Raw genomic sequence first — 18,747 nt, forward strand, 5'->3', positions numbered from 1 at the left:
TAATTAAACCCTGATTGGTGCAACATGCTTCATGCAACACTTACAGTGAATCCCGTGTTACTCTGAATATATTTATGGCCTCCCACTTGCCACTTGTAATTTGAATAGCGTTTTCCTATAAAAAGACAAACATTATGTTGTGTGAAGCTGAGTGTTATTTGAGCAACCTCAAGTGAATGATCTTTGAGGAGATAAATCTTGGAAGGAACATACCACATTGTCTTTGATATAGTGAATATGTTTGTAGCCATCTTTGTCGCTAAATATTTTGTAGTATGAAGTGGCATCAGAGCTGAAAACTGGTGCTGAAACAAAGAACTGAAAAAAAACCCAGGGGTTATGTTCAAAAGACAAACCAAACTAAATCTATAGGTTTTTAAAAAGCAATGTATATAGGAACCAGAATGCCTTCTCTCCCCTGCCTTCCGTCATCACTCACATCTAAAATTGCATCTTTCAGCTAGACAGCTTATCTAGTGATTCTAATAGGCACTGACACTTTCCAACTACTATTTAATTGCTACCTCACACCCCTGGGTTTAAAATATTTAATTTGATTGAGTTTCTAGGTTCTGAGATTATGTACTTTGAAATAGAGTTAAAGGAATCTCGTGAATATTGATATTAATCAAGTCAAATCTTCAAAATGTTGTATTTGACCAACATGTGAGTCTTATGAAGGCTGATGGCCCTTTTAATTCTTGATTTGTCCAATGCCAAGTACCTAATATGAATGATTCATTAAAGACATTTTAAAGATTAAAATATCGTGGCCTCCTGGCCACAGTTTTAAGGGAGGGACTTGAGAGAAAAATGTTACCTAGGACCAGCAAATGGAGGGTTTACTCCTTGAGCTCATTAGCACCCTGACTTTTTCCCAGGGACCCTGCTGGGAACCCCCTAAAGAATCCCTGACACTCAGCTCTGTTGTGCCCTGGAGCCCAGAAAGCCACGCGTCAACATCTGAGTGGTACAGATAACTAAAATCCTGCCAATATCCTTACACCCAATTTTAGCTGGCAGTTTTTCCCATTACAAGTATAGACTTATCGGGTTGTGAAAGGACAGGAAAGTGGTGAAAGGCCTACATGAGGAAGCAGCTAGTCTCCATCACTCAGAGTCAATATTCCCACACATAATCTAAAACCAGCTCTTTCTAGCTGAGTGCCTTGCAAAGCGAACCAAGATGTTCAGCTCCTGTAGAATTGACCTGAGCAACAACCACCAGAAAACTACCAGTATCTTTTAGCTACAAACACCTGTCCTGCTGACACCCAGTCTGAGACTCCCTTTTGAGCAAGAAGAAAACAAGGAAAGTTGATGTTTGCTTCTTTAGTGATGGCCCCATGTATGATCTGATACTTCATGATTTCTGATAAAGTTAACGACTATGATTGTGTGACTTCGAAATGCAACTCACTTGATGTAGCATCTGCAGTGTTCTAAACAGTGTTACCTAAAATTCATTTCCATCCAGAACCTCAGAAGGTGACTATCATGGACTGAATGTTTGTTTGTATTTCCCCCAAATCCACATGTTGAAACCTTCCCCCAATAAGATGGTATTAGGAAGTAATTAGTGTTAGATGAGGTCATAAGGTTGGAGCCCCCATGAGTGAGATCAGTGCCTTCATAAGAATCGCCACAGAGTTTGCTTTCTTTGCTCTGCTCTCTGGCACGTGAGGATACAAGCTGTTGACAGTCTGCAGCTAGAGGAGCGCTTTCCCCAGTGCCTGACTGTGCTGGACCCTCATCTCAGACTTCCAGCCTCCAGAACTGTGAGAAATGCATTTCTGAGGTTTGTAAGTCACTCAGGCTATGATCGTTGTTAAAGCAGCCCAAACTAACTAAGATAGTGATGCTATTTAAAAATAGGGTCTTTACAGATGTAATCAAGGTAAGAATCAAATATGATGACATTGGAATAGGGTAGGTCCTAAATCCAATGACTGGTGTTCTCACAAGAAGAGGAGAGGACCCAAAGAGACACGGAGAGATACAGGCTGTACAGAGATGAAAGCAGGGATTTGAGTGATAGCTGCAAGATCAGCAAGTCCAAGGATTGCCAACAGCCACCAGAAGCTGGAGGAGGCATGGGAGGGTTCTTTCCTGGAACTTTCAGGGGGAGCATGGCTCCACTGACACCTTGACTTTGGACTTCTATTCTGCAGAATGGTGAGGGAATGAATTCCTGGTGTTTTAAACCACCAACTTTGTGGTACCTTGTTACAGCAGCTCCGGAAAACTAATACAGTGTTCTAAATGTTATCACTTTGGTATAAAAATAATAAATCTTTAACAAAATGGCAAATGGAATCATGAGAAAGGACTGTTTCCTTGCATGATCTCCTTATTAGCCTCATTAATAAGACCAGCCTTGGTAGGATTTTGTATATTGAGACCTCTAAATGAAATTGACAGCCAAGAGTCCCAGGTGTAGGAAATTCCAATCTGCAGTTTTGTAGATGGAATTTCATTAGTGTATGTCTGGCAAAAATCTTTCTCTTATTTTAGAACGAAGTTCTGCCTTCTTAGCAAATGATGATATACTTACTTAGTAGTAACTACTTCAGAGTGGTTACTACTCCAAAACCTCCCTCTCACTTAGGGCAAAAGTAAAAAACTGGCTTATGTTGTCTTAACTGCCAGAAAGGAGTTGAGGTCACAAAATATTTCATGGTGTCAGAATAAAAAAAAATTCTACTCCAATCTGCAGTCAGTTGAGAAATTTGAAAAAAGCTTTCGTTCTTGATTAAAACTTAAAATTTTATTTTCACTGAATATAGAAAAATAACAGGGCAGATTGCTGTCTTAAAATATTAGAATCAGGCAAACAGGAAGAATATTTTTTGCTAAGCAGAGATTGTTATCTTCTCCCTGTTTACTGCACACATCAAAGATAGCTGCTTTAGACGAACAGGTAACTTGGATGAGGTAAAGAGAGTGTAAAATATTTCCTCATTCACTCTGTCGGAGCTCGGTCCACAGTGCATTTCCCCTTAAGTGCTTCTGGCAACAAGTCACACCTGGACCCTAGATAATCACATATAACGAGGTGGTCCTCAGTTTTAACCAGACCTCTTCATAGGTCACTTTATCACGCTTAGATGTTTTGATAAATTACTCATCTCTATGTGCAAAGCCATTTAAAACATTTTACTTGGGAAGAAAGATTATTTACCATCAGATAATTTTTGCTATGGTTGGCAAATGACCTGAGGTCCTACTTACCTAAGGCTGATGCCTACACTGAGTCCACATTTAATCAAGCACAGACTTTCAAGCATCAAATAGAAAATTTATTTTTCCAAACCAAGGGATTTTGTCAACAGCCTAAAAGAGGTATAGTGTATTGCTTAATTATTTTGAAATGATTTAAATGTGGCTTTGCAGTCTAAGCATTATGCTTGTAGTGTTCTCCAAAATTTAGCAATTAAATTCCAGATTCTTTGATTCAATCCTTCCCCCTCCTTGTCTGTTCTCTGCAGAGCAAAAAGAGATTTATCTAAAGTGAATTTGTTGTTGTTATTTTTCTGATCAAATACCAAAAAAGTTAGTCTGTTTTTCTCCAAGTTAGGACATGGATTATCTCGTGCTGGAGGAAAGAAAGTAACGTGTAAAGTTCTCCAGCAACTATTCACTAGTTTTGCTCCTGCAAATAAACAGGCCCATTACCTTTAGCAAGTCATTTAGTCTCACTTTTCTAATCCACAGGTTACCTCTAAAGGCCTTTTTCAGTTTAAATCTCTTGGACTAGTTCTAAAGGAAGAACTCTAAAACTGCTCTTTAAATTTCTACTGACTAGCCTGTACACTTTGTCCACACTCCTCATAAATATTACCTGAACAACTGTCAAAAAGACATATTTCTGGGCAATTTTATTAAGTCACTGATTTGGTTATCAGTCAAAGGAAGGCGTGCAGTACACTATGACAAATGAGTTAGGACTGCGCAAAGCTGTACCCTGACTTTTTCAAAAGACATGTCTGAACATACAAAATTGAATGAATGCCCTCAGCAAAGCAGTTGCCTTGGGAGAGTGTGGACTTACTCTTAAAAGCTATCATTGCAAACATTTTTTGACAATTCCCCTTCTGGTATTTACAAAGTTTACTCATTCTTGAAAGCTATCAGCACAGAGAATTTTTGACAATCCTTCTTCTGGTATTTAGAAAGTTTACTGACTGTGGAATAAATTTTAAGAGATTCAGATTAGTAAATAAGGAAAATAATGTTTCCCAATAGAATTCTAAAGCTATAGATATTAGAGAGATCTGGTACAAAAGTATATGTTGCTGATAAATAATTTATTCACTAGATTTATTTTGGCATGACTTTTGATTTAATGTAGCACCTCATCTTCCCTCAGACGACATATATGTTCCTCTACTGAGGGTATTTAAAATAGTGTTCTACAGGTTTAGAAGGCAATTTGTTTATTCATTCATTCATTTGCCCATTTATCTAGCTAATGTTTGCCGAGATCAAAAGGCTGGTGATGCCCCGGCTTGGTGGCTCAGTTGGTTGGAGCATCCTCCATACACCAAAAAGTGGTGGGTTTGGTTCCCAGTCCAGGCACATACCTAGGTTGTGGGTTTGAGTCTTGGTTGGGGACAAGGCCACAACCACAAGCAAGCAATCCCCCTCTCTCTCCCCAGTGTCTCTCAAATCAGTAAACATACTCTCAGGTGAGGATTTTTTGAAAAAGTTGTGCTATACAGATTGTAAAAATTGATAGGATGCAATTGATAGGATGCAATTGTCAAGATGCTTCTTAATAAAAGATATCAAAGGATGCACTCTGAAATATTTCAGGATGTTTTGAACCCTGGTAGCATTTTCAGAACAAATATGTATGAATTCCTAAAATTATGTCTTTAGGAAGGTTATAATATCGTTTATCTGTTTGTAAAATCACATCATTCATGTTCCTTTATAGTAACCTTAGTTATATTTGTCATCATGGAGAACACAACTAAAGGAAGATTCAAATCTTTGTTCCCCTCATTCTTGACTGGACATCTTTATAATGGGAGCAAATTCATGAATTAGCTTTCCTCTTTCCTCAAGTTTTCAAGCACTGATCTAAGAATTAACTTTCTGGAAGATGAGCTTCTGATTGACCAAGAACCTAAAAAATTTAGAAAATCCTGTTCTTTCACTGAATACTATTTTTTCCTGTGTTACTTAGAACAATGACGAAGAGTACATTCAAGTAGAACTTTCCCATTGTTTTAAGACTTACACTTATCCTTGTTACTTTGTTATTTTAGGATATAGTTTACATTTATTGCATATAATTCTTTAGCAAATATATAGCAGTGAAGACTGAGTAAACATAAGCAAGCTAAAAACACTGGATCCAAAAAAAGTACAATAGAGTTTTTAATATATGAATACTTTTACTTTATTACTACCCATTTTAATTCTGAATTTCTACAAGACTTAACATCTTAGAGTTGGCTTCTGAATTTTTTATTGTTCTTGTATTATGGGTTTATGTGTTAAACCAAGTCATAAGAATTAATTCTTTCTTTAAATGTGTCCAAATCTCAGAGAAACAAACTTTTTTTAAAAATCCAAATGATGGTTGACTTTAATCATATATTTGTGTTGACAGTGACCACACAACATTCACTTATGTCTTATTTTATGTATTTTATATAGTATATAGGATACAATTGATGTTTTCCTAAAACATAATTGTTTACACTGAAAATCTCCATAAATCCCTGAATAAAACAATTCCCAAAAATCCAGATATAAATGATCACAAACCATAACAAAACACACATTTTTCTATTTGCTACCATTTAACTTAAAACCTAGACTATGTGTATTTATATATATATGTATGTTTATACATATAAATTTATTTATTTATTGTAGTTTATAATAAAATTTAATAAGAAGTAGGCTATCTCTAAATTACCAAGGATACGCAATGTATATTTTTTTCTTGAGTTCAAATTGCTAATGATTACTAAGATCTTTTAGGGCAGGTCAGGGATTATGTCTCCTTTTCAAAATGATCTTTATTGTATTTGTTTAATAAGTAATAATTATGAATATCAGAGAGTCAGTTGAGAAAGTTAAGGTTGGAACATGAGGAATTCTAAGTATATACACATTGAAGTATCTAGTATAAAATTGCTGAAGGGATCACTACTGTAGGGTTTTTTACCTTGATATTTTTTTCTACAAGAAAAAGTTTAAATACATTTCAAATAGTTCTTTGATAGCAGAGAATATGTTGAGTCTCATTAAAATACAAAGAAAAGATAGCAAAATCATACTCCACCAGCCCATCCAGTTCTGCTTTCTTCTACATGTTCCTGGGTCTAAAAGAAAAAACGAGCACATCAAGCACAGTATTAGGAAAACAGTTTTTCCTGAATATAATCTGGACATTTGAACCAATTTTATGCTGCCTCATCAGAGTGTAGTATTGCTAGCCAACTAACTTCACACTTGAGTTTCAGATGACTATTTTCGAAATCTTATACAACAGCACATGTATAATCTAAAGGCTATATTTTATTGCAAACCTTTAATATTCTGTTTAAACTTCCTATGACACGGTGACTGGAATTATCACAACATTAATGAAGGTCTAAGACAACCCAAGTACTTGGTATCACATAGGTAAAAAGGCACTTTACAGTGGAGTTTAGGTTAATTTGTTTTTTTTTTTTCTCGGTCTTATAAAATAGGTAGGAATCTTAAAATTTGCACTGAAGCTTATTTAGGTGTATATTTTGGCATACTTCAAACAACCATTTACTGAACAAATATTCAGTAAGCCTAAAAATATGAGTAGGCTTTTCTGGACAAATAATTAGAGAAAGCTTAGTAAATAAACTACAGGTGGTTCAGTATGTTGAGTGAAGAGTGACTCTGGGAAAGAAAAGATGCGGGTGGATCCAAGATATCTGCAAGATCTCTGAGAAACTTTTATACCACCCTAAGAAGTTTAAATTTCTCCTGTAGGTAAATCCTTTGATTTGGAAAACATAACTGTGAACATTATATAGAAAATAGATTAGAAGTGGGTAAGATAGAAAGAGGAAGAGAGATTGGTTGGAAGGCTACTGTACTATTTAGAAAAGCATAATAAAGACCCAAATCTAAGTTGTGTCAATGATGATGGAGCAGAGAAAATGTATCTAGAAATATTTAAGACTTTAAATTTTCAGAATGAATTTGACAGGCAACTGGTAACTGAAATCTCTAATATAAATAAAAATTACTTAAAGAGAGTAAGCAGAGAGTTGTGACAAGGAGTGTAAGATAATTAATAACTATTTCTCCTTCTTTGCTAGTACTATAGCAAGACTACATTTCCTAGGGCCCCTTCCAGTTGGATGTGGTCATGTGATAAGTTCTAACCAATAGTGTGAGAGCAAAAGTGACTTAAACCCCCCATATGTAATCCATATTCTTTCTTCCCATCCCCCAGATGGATGTTGATGGTCAGGTGTGAGTAACCTTGGACTAGCCTTGGAAGTCACTGGATGGAGAGAGCAGAAATGCCAATACCCGAAATCTAATGACTGTGTAGGGCAGCGCACCCCCTCATACCCTCACCAGTATCCACTTACACTTTTCTAGACTCACTATTAGATGTGCACATAAATATACAAAAATTTTCTACTCTGTTAATCCACTGAATTATTGGAGCTGGTCTGTTGTTATAGCTGTTGGCCTACTTTGCAAATATGTTAACTTGGAGAATAATAAGATTTCTAGAGAAGTCAGAAGAAGAAGAGATGGAGAGAAAAAGAACAGTCAGTGAAGTAGAAAGAGGACCACAAGGGAAGTACTGTCATAATTAAGAAGTACAAATAGGGAGTTACAGGATCTCCATGGGGATGTAAAGTACAGTGTAGGAAATGAAGTTGCCAAAGAACTTATGTGAATGACCCAAGGACGTGAACAATGGTGTGGGGGTTGCCTGAGGAAGTGGAGGGTCCTACACGGAAGGGGGCAAAAGGGGGAAAATTGGGACAACTGTAACAGCATAATTAATCAAATATAATAAAAAAACATAGTGTAGTTTAAATTTTCTCCTATAGGAATAAGCCAGTGCCTCAGAGAGAACAAGACCTGAAAAAAACAGGGAAACATTTTGATTTGTTACTTTTAGCCATAAAAATAAAATTGATTTTAATCCCCTTTTCAGAGAAGGAGGAACAATATGAAAGATATTTCTTCCCTAAGTTATACATTTCTTAATTAATTTCATTAAAATAATTTTATTGTAAGTAATTATTGCCAGTTTCCTTTACTTGTTTGTTTTGTGTATGTCTTCAAACATTAATAAAATGTTGCCAGGTCACTTAATCTTAAATGTTATTTGTTTTAAGCACACACACACACACACACACACACACACACACACACACAACATCATGAATCTGGTTGCTGGAAAATTCAATACTGTTTTGTTCTTAAATCTAAAAATGTGCTCTATGTACTTATCAGATTACTTTGAAAAAGAGATTGTTTTGAGATCCTAAGTTTATTCAAACCTGGTATTCTAAACATAATTACTGTTTTGGGCCAAAAAATAAAGTTGATATTTCAGGGAATTCCAAATCTTATTGAATGAGCATCTATCTATATGTTCTATCAGTTTGGATTAAAGTTGTCACTGCCTTTGATAAAGTAGAATTTCAGATTCCAAAGCAATTACTGTTTTTAATTGCCTGGTTTTAAGAACTAAAAATGATATCTAAATGATCAATGTTATAGTTTTAAACTAAAAAATTAAAACAATAATTTCTAACACCCAGGTTTAGTGAAAACAGTCAAGGCTGACTAATCAGAACAATGGTTTCTAATTAACTAACACGATCGAGTTAATTCTTTTTTATTTTTGCCTATATACTGCATTAAGGCCAACATCTTTCTTTTGTATATCAAAATATAAATAAGATAAAAATAAGCTTCTAACATATTTCATCAAAATTAGTCAAGCTTGTTACAGACACAGTAGTGATTTAAAAAATATTTTTAGCCTGAGTAACTTGACTATTATAGTTCTGATATATTTCCAAACAGATTCACAGGATTTTTTCCTTGCAAAACATAATGTCCTAATTTCTAGATAGAACTCAGTGATTTACTTTGATTGCCTGTGCTTCTTTTCTTACTTCATAAAATAGGTTTATCCTACATTTGGTTTAATTAAACATTTCTTTATAATTAGAAGTCTCATGAAATGTACCCGTCAAATTTCCTATTTAAAGAAAGCATTTTTGTATTTCTTCGTCTCTAATGTGAGTGCTTATGAACAAGCATATTTTAAAGCTTTCAGATTGGTGATGTAGTTTCCTGACTCATTAATTCAACAGATTATGTTTGGATTTGAGCAATAGAAACAATTAAAACTCAACAATAAATCTGTGCCTACTTTTCAAGTTTTTTTTCTCCCTAAAATTAGCACAGTATGGGGACCCTCCTAGTGTAGGATTGCAGGACAATTTGACCTAATAGTTTATCTCGTTTTCTGTTATCTACTTTTGATTTTAGAATAAAAATGTTTAGTTTTCTTTTGGTAATATCCATTTCCTTTAGAATTTTTATTTTTGATTTTGACATTGGATAGAATGTGTCATCATTTGCCTATGATCTCAGTTCTTTTGAACAAAACAGAGCTATTTCCCTTATAGACCCAGCTTACTTTTCATCTTCAGTATTTTTCATTTTTGACTGCCAATTTGGTAACCTCAAAAGGATGAATTTCCATACGAATTCAGAACCAAAGACCTGATCTTTCCAAAGTAACGTTATTTGATTTAGTTTTGTTCTGTATTTTATAACCAATGCTAAAGCATTCAAGGAAATAAGAAGTCTCTTGTTTATTTAATGGAAATAATGAACTCGTAAATATAGAATGTTTTATTTTGTCTGTTTTTGTAAATCAGGAGTCAAATGCAGTAATTCTGGCTATGTAATATAACTGTTAGCTATGTTGGCCCCACTACTGAACTTTCGACTTCACAAAAGACACCTCTGCAGTTTTAATGTAACCTACCTTGGGACAGTCCCATGTCTGCCAGTCTTCCCGGAAATCACATATAGACAAGACTGAAACATTTTGAATTCTTTTTAGCCACTGAAGACATATTCGATCATCAGTAACCCATGTGAGCCAAGTGAAATAATAATCACTGCAAATAAGTCAAAACAGAAAGTCACAACCATAAACCAATATCACATTCAAATAATTCCTTCATTTTGGCTTGCTAAGTGATATATTTACTTATTATTAAGTATTTATTCCATCGATAAGGAAGGCAAAACTTTCCTTTCCCTGCAGAATAAGTTTAAATGTATCTGCTGACATTTAAAGAATACTTATTTGGGAGTTCATTTATCTAATGGAATTATTTTATAATTCCATTATTGGGGAGTTTCCTCCCCAGTTTGGACTTTGATATTTTAAAAAAGAATTGAAGGCACAAAGCCAAAGCCACTGATCAATGTACAGGAAAAAGCATTAAATTAGCTATTTTGTGTAGATAAACTCAATTTTTCACTTTTTAACTAGTTGAGAGAGCCAAGTGTGGTAAAGTATCACCTTTCTCTCCAGGCAGGTTTGTGTTGGAAGCTGAGTTGACCACATTCAGGGGTTGAAATTAGGGTTAATATAAAAATCAGAAAGATGCACACAAAGTAACTCAATGGTGCTTGGCACATAGTGGATGTCAATGAATGGTAGCGATGATTTTGTGGCTCTGAGGATGAATTTGCAGACAAAAACACACCAGCATAAATGACCCACAGGATTTTGGACACGGATGTAAATCACAGAGCTTGTATGAGTCTCTAGCTCATATGCTGGCTTTATCTGCTATTAGTTAATACTACCTCAGGATTGTTACCTAACATATCTGTGCCACTGTTTCTATATAGAAAGGGAAATGAAAATATTACCAGTTTTAACAGTTGCTGTAAAGATTTGCTGAGTGTTTAAAGTGCTTAAGAACTATGCCTGCTACATAGTGTACGATCAAAAATGTTAGTTATTACTGTTCAATATGTCATTAGTATTTTACAGATGGTCAAACAAGACTTTTGACTTGACATGATGCTCTTTCCATCATTCCCTTTGCAGCCTAAGGAGAATGACACACACTCACAAAGATGCATTTAGTCAGTTAGGTTAGGGTGAGGAATAATGGATAACTCAAAAAATTAAAGATATTTTTTATTAGCCAAGAGTAGATTTCCTTGGCAAGACCCGGCAAAAGCCTATGATGAGACTCTTTCCCATATTAGTGAACTTTTCATAAAGATTTTATTTATTTGTATTTACACAGAGAGGAAGGGAGGGAGAAAGAGATGGAGAGAAACATCCCTGTATGGTTGCTTCTCTCACACCCACTCTGGGGACCTGGCACACAACCCAGGGATGTAACCTGACTAGGAATTGAACCAGTGACCCTCTGGTTCACAGGCTGGCACTCAATCTACTGAGCCACACTAGTCAGGTTCATACTAGTGAAATGTTTGGTCATGACTTGTCTTCATGAGGCAGGAGGAGAGAAGCCAATCCTTGGTCGGTTAAGAACCTATGCACCACAATGTTCACAGCAGCACAATTTACAATAGCCAAGAGTTGGAAGCACCCTAGGTGCCCATCAGTAAATGAATGGATCAAAAAATTGTAGTACATATACACAATGGAATTCTATGCAGCAGAGAGAAAGGAGCTTCTACCCTTTGCAACAACATGGATGGAACTGGAAAGCATTATGCTGAGTGAAATAGGCCAGGTGTTGAAAGACAAATACCATATAATCTCACCTTTAACAGGAAGCTAAACAACAAAACAAACAAGCAAGCAGAATAAAAACAAAGACACTGAAATAGAGAACACGGGGACAATGACCAGAGGGGAGAGGGAAGGGAATTTAAGGGGAAAAAAGGGGAGGGATTTGGAGGAACAAATAGGAAGGACACAGGGATGAGAACTAAGGGGGTGGAAATGGGAGGGAGGTGGGGAGCACAGGGCGGGGGGGGGGGGGGGGCTGGGATGGGAGAAATAGACAAAAAACTGTACTTGAAAAAGAACTAAATAAAATTTTTAAAAAATATTTGGGAAGTGGTAAGGAGGCCAACTAGGCAGACTTAGGGACCCCTTCCTTTTATCAACTTCAACCAGAGTGACCGCAGAGGACTGATGGAAGGCTGGAAGGCTGCTCTAATCAGGACTAATCAAACAAGATCTACATGGGGTACCATGCTTGGGAAGTGAGGATGCTTCATATCTCTGTCTCCCTGAGTCCAAATAATTCATTCTACAACCAGTAATTGCAAGCAGACTGCATCCTACTTAAAAAGGTAAAGATTTGGAGAGAGTCAGTTGGTCTTTACTTGTTTGCCACACACATGTGATAGGCATGACCTACAAACCCTGGGTTGGGAAGAAAGTGGCCAGACTTGAAAGAAGCCAGGCTGAGGACATATATAAATTTTACTATCTACCTGTTGGTTTTAAATCGACAATCATACGTTGGAAGTAAATATCATTTAGGTTGTTCACTGTGGTCATTTTTATACATCTAAAAAGTATTAATATTTTTTAAAAAATTTAAGAAACTTAATTGTGATTTTTTACTTTTACCTGTATTTAGCTTTGCAGGCTAATATTATTTATTTTTGCTTATAGCACATATACTCATCAATAACTCCGTAGAAAATAAGTATATACACTGATTAAGAAATTTGTGTTAAACTTCAGTTTCTGGAAACCATCTGACATCGTGTACCTTGAGGCTATCATTGCTGGAACGGGCACTTCTGTGGGACCTACATATTCAGGGTAAGTGGTATCAATAATAAATATTCGAACAACAGGATTCTTAGCTCCAGCCTGCCAAGAAAATGGGGATAAATTAGCTCATAAAATTCTAGTTATCCAACATTTTTCAAGACACTTTAGGAATTTAGGCATATTTTTATTAGCTAAAAATGTGAAGTGTATTACTATTGAAAACACAGTGAGGAATTTCATTTCAACACAATAAGAAATTTCATTTCAATTTTACTTGTAGGGCAATTACAAATGTTGTGTCAGCCAGAGTAAAAACACAAATTTAAAGCAATTAATGAGGGCCCTTTGATTCATAGAAAAAAATAGTTTGGACATGAAAATGCAGTTCTGAAATTGATATTATTTTTTCTAAATTTTTAAGACAGATATTTGCTATTATTATTATTTTATTACCATTTATCCATGTGCTAGGGTGAATGCAGAGGTGGATTGGTGTTGGGAGGAGAGTGTACAAATAAATAATGAAAGATATGTTTTGGTTTTATCCTATAATTTGGTCCAGACAACCACTACTCTGTCTCCTAGCTGATTATATTATTGCTGCTATCCTCCCTCCAAAATTAGGAAAACTTCACCTCCAAATAAAGGTCTATGGAATTTATACTTGTCTTGTTTGGGGCTTTCTATGCTATTATATACCCTGAATAGTATATGAAAGTATAGTTCACACTCAGCTTTTTATATTTCCCTGCTATTTTACCACAGAAAAAAGAGAATCTTGTAATTGTTAAATAACTTAAATCCCCGGTTTAGGTAAGTAGCTTTAAATGACTCTATGGTGTTGGATTTATCTAAGGAATTGTCCAAGCTTTCCTCTGACCTCCCTTTTTACTCAAGGCTTCACTGGGACTTCTTAGTCCTTCCAAGTAGTCTCACCTCTCAGTCCGTAGTCAGAGGATTTCCCAAGTTCAGTCTTCAATGAAACATGAGAATTTGGGACCCAGCTTCTCTGTCAATGTCAGTTACTCCACAGGGAGTCACTTCATCTCTTCCTGCTCCCTTCCACCTTCCTAAAGATCCAAGTCCTTTTACATCCTGGATCCCAAGTATCACATCTCTCCCTTCCAAATATCTCCAGCTTTCAGGCTTTATATGCAGCCTTTGAGGGATCTCCTACCTAAACACTCATCTTCTATCCTTTGTTTTTTCTCAAATAACTTTAAACACAGATTTAGACTGTCTGGAATTTCTATTTCTGTCACTATGGCCTCTTGGGCTCACTTTAGAACCCACTGGTGAATATACACATCTGCCACATCTTTGTCACTTAGGGACACATTGGATCCATCCATGACAGGGTTCCCCTGGCAAGTAAAAGCAATGGGAACAAAAGGACATTGAACTATATTCTAAAACCACTTTCACTCCCTGTGCAGAAAAAAAATTATTATTTGATCCCCTTTCAGATTTCTTTTCTAAATTAGATTTGGATGCAATGCTCTTCATTGTGACCTGGCCATTCTCCATCTGCACATGCAGGTCTCTTCTCTTCAACACGGGAATAATTAAAAAATATGAAATATTCAGAACATTGAGAGTTCTGGAATATTTATGCAAAAAACTTTGGGCTCACATCCTGTTTAATTCACTTAAGGCTCACAAACTTAAACTACCTTGTATGTTCAGAAAAGATTATAACTCATGCTTGCTTCTACCCAACTGAAACATCAAGTTCAACATTTGTATTCCCAATCTAGCTTGCATTTACATGAGAATTCAAGAAGAAACTGCAAAACAGAACTTTATTCTGAATTTGGAGCATGAAATATAAAAAAATTAAATTTAAGTTAAGCTTGTTTTTCCTCCATGATCTAGACCATATGTTTTTCAAAGATTCTGCAATAGGATTTAGCAAGGACTACTTCATCCAGCACAACCAGATGTCCAAAGCAACAGATGTCCACATAAATAATAGAGCTCAGTACAATGTTTGCTTTACAATGCACAAGGATAAGAAGCTCTCCAAACTTGTTGATCCCACCTCTATTCATGGTATTGGTTGCTCATTTTGACACCAGGAAAATAGAAGCATCTGCTAAAAGTATTCAACATACCTTTGGGTATGGAATATTTATTGTTCTAGGATATTGCTCATCACCATAATAGGAATAGGCAATAACTGGTATCTCTGTATCATTAAACTCTGCATATGCCAAAAATTTTCCATTAGGAGACCACCAAAGGGCATATTTTGTAGCAAGCATCTCCTCTGAAAAATAAATACTAGTATATTAATTACAAGTAAGGCTTACTCTTAAAATCATTGTAAATATTTCAACATTTATTGTATATATCTGTTTATCATCTGAAATAATTTACTTATGTAGATGTGACATGTGCTATATTTTGGTTATTAAAAGGCAAATAATCTTTTAAGAATATTTTATCCTTAATCACTTATCAAACAATTAGTATTCTTAGGATTTGACATTAATCAGAAGTATAATTTTTAAAGTACACAATAAACATATTAACAGGAATTAATTATATTAACAGGAATTAATTTTTCCCTTTGTGGCAGCTGCTGGTTCTTACTGTCACCTAAAATAGCCAAAACCAGGAAACTGTAATTATAATACAGAGTGACATAAACAAATTGACTTTCTCTCCTCGGAATATTACTTTTAAAAAATAGTTGAGCTATATATATTTTTTAATAAAGGCAAAGGTTAAAGCACGCTTTAAAGTCCAGTTAAGTCTTGAATATTACAAGACCTAGAAAGAGGACAAAATTCACAAAAGTTTAAAAAATTAAGAATATTTTCTCACAAAATAAAATAGACAATTGTTTAGTTTTAGGAAAAACTATTTATTTCTCAAGACGAAACAAACCTGAGAAACAAACTAACAGCATCCAAGGACCATAATCATCTTGGAATATAAATGATTTCCCCCACTTTCTAATGCTCAGACAAACCCTACCAGCCTGATGCGGTTTTGTTCTTTCAGAGCACGCACGTCCTGTTCGTAACATGGATAACAGCTTTCAGAAATGCCACCACTCGTCTCGGGAACATACCACTCTTCTAAATGTTACTAAATGTATGCAATTATTCTCAATTAAAAGCTTAAAACAGCAGCAGTAGAAAAAGAATACAACTTACCTTCATAAACCCAGTCTGGGATCCCATTAAATATTTTATTTTCTTTTCCATTATATGTTATTTGAAAAGGTGGGTTTTCTGGTCTTTGTTTCAAATAGATATTGTTTTGATACACATATGCCTGGAAATGGTGGTAAACTAGTTAATAACGGAAGATTCTACAAGAAATACAATTAAATCTGTGTATTTATGTTAATTATTCACCCAATACCTTCTAAAAGAGTAGTAATCTTTTAGATGCAGAAAGACTCATAACTAAAATATAATTTTAATAGGTTAAAAAACCCAACTCACATTATCAGCAATTATGATTTTAAAGGCTATATAAAATAATAAAGTCTAATATTTTATTAGTGATTTCATTACCCAAGTAAATAATTATGTATATTAACAGAAAGTAAAATAAATCTCTGAATATTAATAGCTAGCCAGATCTCATCTTTATTTAGAGTCCTTAAATAAGAGCTTGGACAAAATTTCATGTTGTCTGAAGCTAGTCTGGGAAACTTGTGAAAACCATATTTTTCCTGAGCTTTCTGGCACAACGCATTCTGGCTGAGTATAAGGATAAAGTTTCTGACTGCGATATTTAAAGAAGTCTATCCATGAGCTTGAGATTTTGCGGAATTCTCATATGGGTTTCAATTTATCAAAACTCTTTTTGTTTTTAACCACTAAAAAATAGTAATAAATGTATTTTTTTCCTTTACACAAGGAAATTTAAGAAAGGCCAAAATCAAATGGCTCCTCTTTTATTTAAAGGATTAAACATTTTATAATTTAAACACTTACTAATTTGCTTCCAACGGGAGACCAGCAAATATGCTGAATTGGACGAGGAAGCTCATTTCTTCTTACAAAATCTCTAGAAGGAAAGACAGACAGAGAGAAAAATAAATCTTGCTATTTAAAGCAAATAATATTCTGGGTGAGCAGAAAAAATAAGCAACTGATATAAATGAAGTTTCATCCTATCTGCTTCTTCAAACCAAATAGAAAGAATGTGGCCACTTGGAACTTGATGAAATGGGGTAAGAGTTGCAACTCTTTACCAGTTACTGAGAAGTCATTTACCTTCTCTGGGTCTCCACTTTCTGACCTTGATATAGCAAGGTAAATGGATTCAAGATCTATAGACTGCAAAAGTGGGGATCTCTAGCAAGTATCTAAAAGAAATCCCTCATTTTATGGAAAATAAACATGAGGTTACAGAAATGATGTGACTTAAAAATTACATTGTTAGTTCTTGGCAGACTCCCAAATTAAACTCAAGCCTTTAACCCTCATTTGCACACATGGGCTAAGATGGTCGCTGAAGTGCCTTCCAGCTCTGAAATTCTATAATGGTGTTGAAGTTCAATATGTACTCTTACACATTCCCATTCACAAGCCCCAGCTCTGTGAATGCATATGCATTTCGAATTTTTGAAAATAAGATGCCATTTGACAATCTCCCCAGGGATCTGACTTGCAATCAGAAACGGAAAGGAACATCTGATCTCAAGCTAAACTGAAAAACAGATCGTATATTGGGCAGTGTGCCTTAAGCTTGCAAAGTCCTACACCCGTGGGGAAACTTCAAATATCCTTTAGGCCAGAAATCTCACTTTGATCCTTAGAGTCATCTTGCAAATACTCAGTTGACTGACTTCCACTGTGGAGATTTTGTAGTTCTTCAGCAAAAATGTGTTCAGGTTTTATGTGTTAAAGGGTCACAGGATGCCCTGGTTAAGTTTTAATTTTTATCTTTATGAAGATTATATTAATAGTTTCACTAAATATGCTTCTGTGGAGATGCAAAGCAAGACCTACCTGGGGAACATTTGAAATCTTGCTCCTTAACATAGGCCATCGGTTTGGCTCAAATAAACTTTCATAAAACTTCTCAATAAAACAAAAAGACCTACCTCCAAGGTATAATGTAAGAAGTCTGAAGAAAGACTCCTCAGCTTCCTCTTTAAAACAATGTCTCCAACCTGGACCTAACATATACCTGACATTTTAAAACATTTCATCTTCATTGTATTTTTTCCATCACCATTTAGTCCTCTTAATACCCCCTCTCCACAACAATCACACACTGTTGTCCATGTCCATGAATCCTTTTTCCTTTTGCTCCATCCCTCCATGCCTCTAAGTCATCTGCTCTCCATCTAAGTCTGCTTTTCTAATTCTTTGAAACTTTGGAAACTGTGAAGGCTTGTAACATGCATCACCTTGATGTAACATATTTGGCCATGCAGCATGAGACCTAGCAAACGATGAGGGAACATGGCAATGCACAGACCAGTTTTGACTGGATGAAGGATGGTGCCTGGGGGAAGAAGACCATTGGTAATGCAAGGGGAGCCCTGACTACCGGAGAGCAGTTCTTGGGCACCAGGCCCCTGGAAGGTCCAGAACATAGTGAAAGACATATGAGGGCACAGGCAAAGGAATAACCCAAAGAGAAAACATTCTTCACCTGGTTTACAATTCTGTCTCAAGCCTGTCTTCGTGTTACCTTTGACATTGTAACATTGCCCTATTTTGCCATATGCTGTGGAATCATCTATGTAGTCACGCAGACAGCGCCAAGCAGAAAATCTCAGCACACGGTCTCTTCATGACTGGCAAGTCACCACAGCTGCCATTTTCTGTGTTTTCTGAGTAATTAACAGTATGAGAGAAAGTGGAGGAGGCTGCTTTTCAAAGGCTGTTATCTCCTCAGTATTCCTTTCCTTCCTTGAAATGAGACCATCTTCATTTTCTCTGTGGTAGATTTTTATAGACTCTTCCGAGACACGTGGAAGACTTGGA

The 18,747-nt window shown here is 35.6% G+C and overlaps 1 protein-coding gene across 1 annotated transcript in view; it reads right to left on the minus strand.

Moving 5' to 3' along the window:
- Positions 1 to 18,747, minus strand: part of FAP (fibroblast activation protein alpha) — a 73,346-nt gene that overhangs the window by 32,743 nt on the left and 21,856 nt on the right. Inside the window, exons 7-14 of the mRNA XM_037140397.2 lie at positions 16,741 to 16,813; positions 15,949 to 16,069; positions 14,899 to 15,053; positions 12,780 to 12,883; positions 10,040 to 10,175; positions 6,297 to 6,341; positions 214 to 318; positions 45 to 115 (exon numbers count right to left, since the gene is read on the minus strand). Of these exons, the coding sequence (XP_036996292.2) occupies positions 45 to 115; positions 214 to 318; positions 6,297 to 6,341; positions 10,040 to 10,175; positions 12,780 to 12,883; positions 14,899 to 15,053; positions 15,949 to 16,069; positions 16,741 to 16,813 (810 nt within the window). The remainder of the gene's footprint in view (positions 1 to 44; positions 116 to 213; positions 319 to 6,296; positions 6,342 to 10,039; positions 10,176 to 12,779; positions 12,884 to 14,898; positions 15,054 to 15,948; positions 16,070 to 16,740; positions 16,814 to 18,747) is intronic.

The sequence above is a fragment of the Artibeus jamaicensis genome, unplaced genomic scaffold (genome assembly GCF_021234435.1).
Source record: "Artibeus jamaicensis isolate MK-2021 breed Jamaican fruit bat unplaced genomic scaffold, CSHL_Jam_final contig_391, whole genome shotgun sequence".
Taxonomy (NCBI): domain Eukaryota; kingdom Metazoa; phylum Chordata; class Mammalia; order Chiroptera; family Phyllostomidae; genus Artibeus; species Artibeus jamaicensis.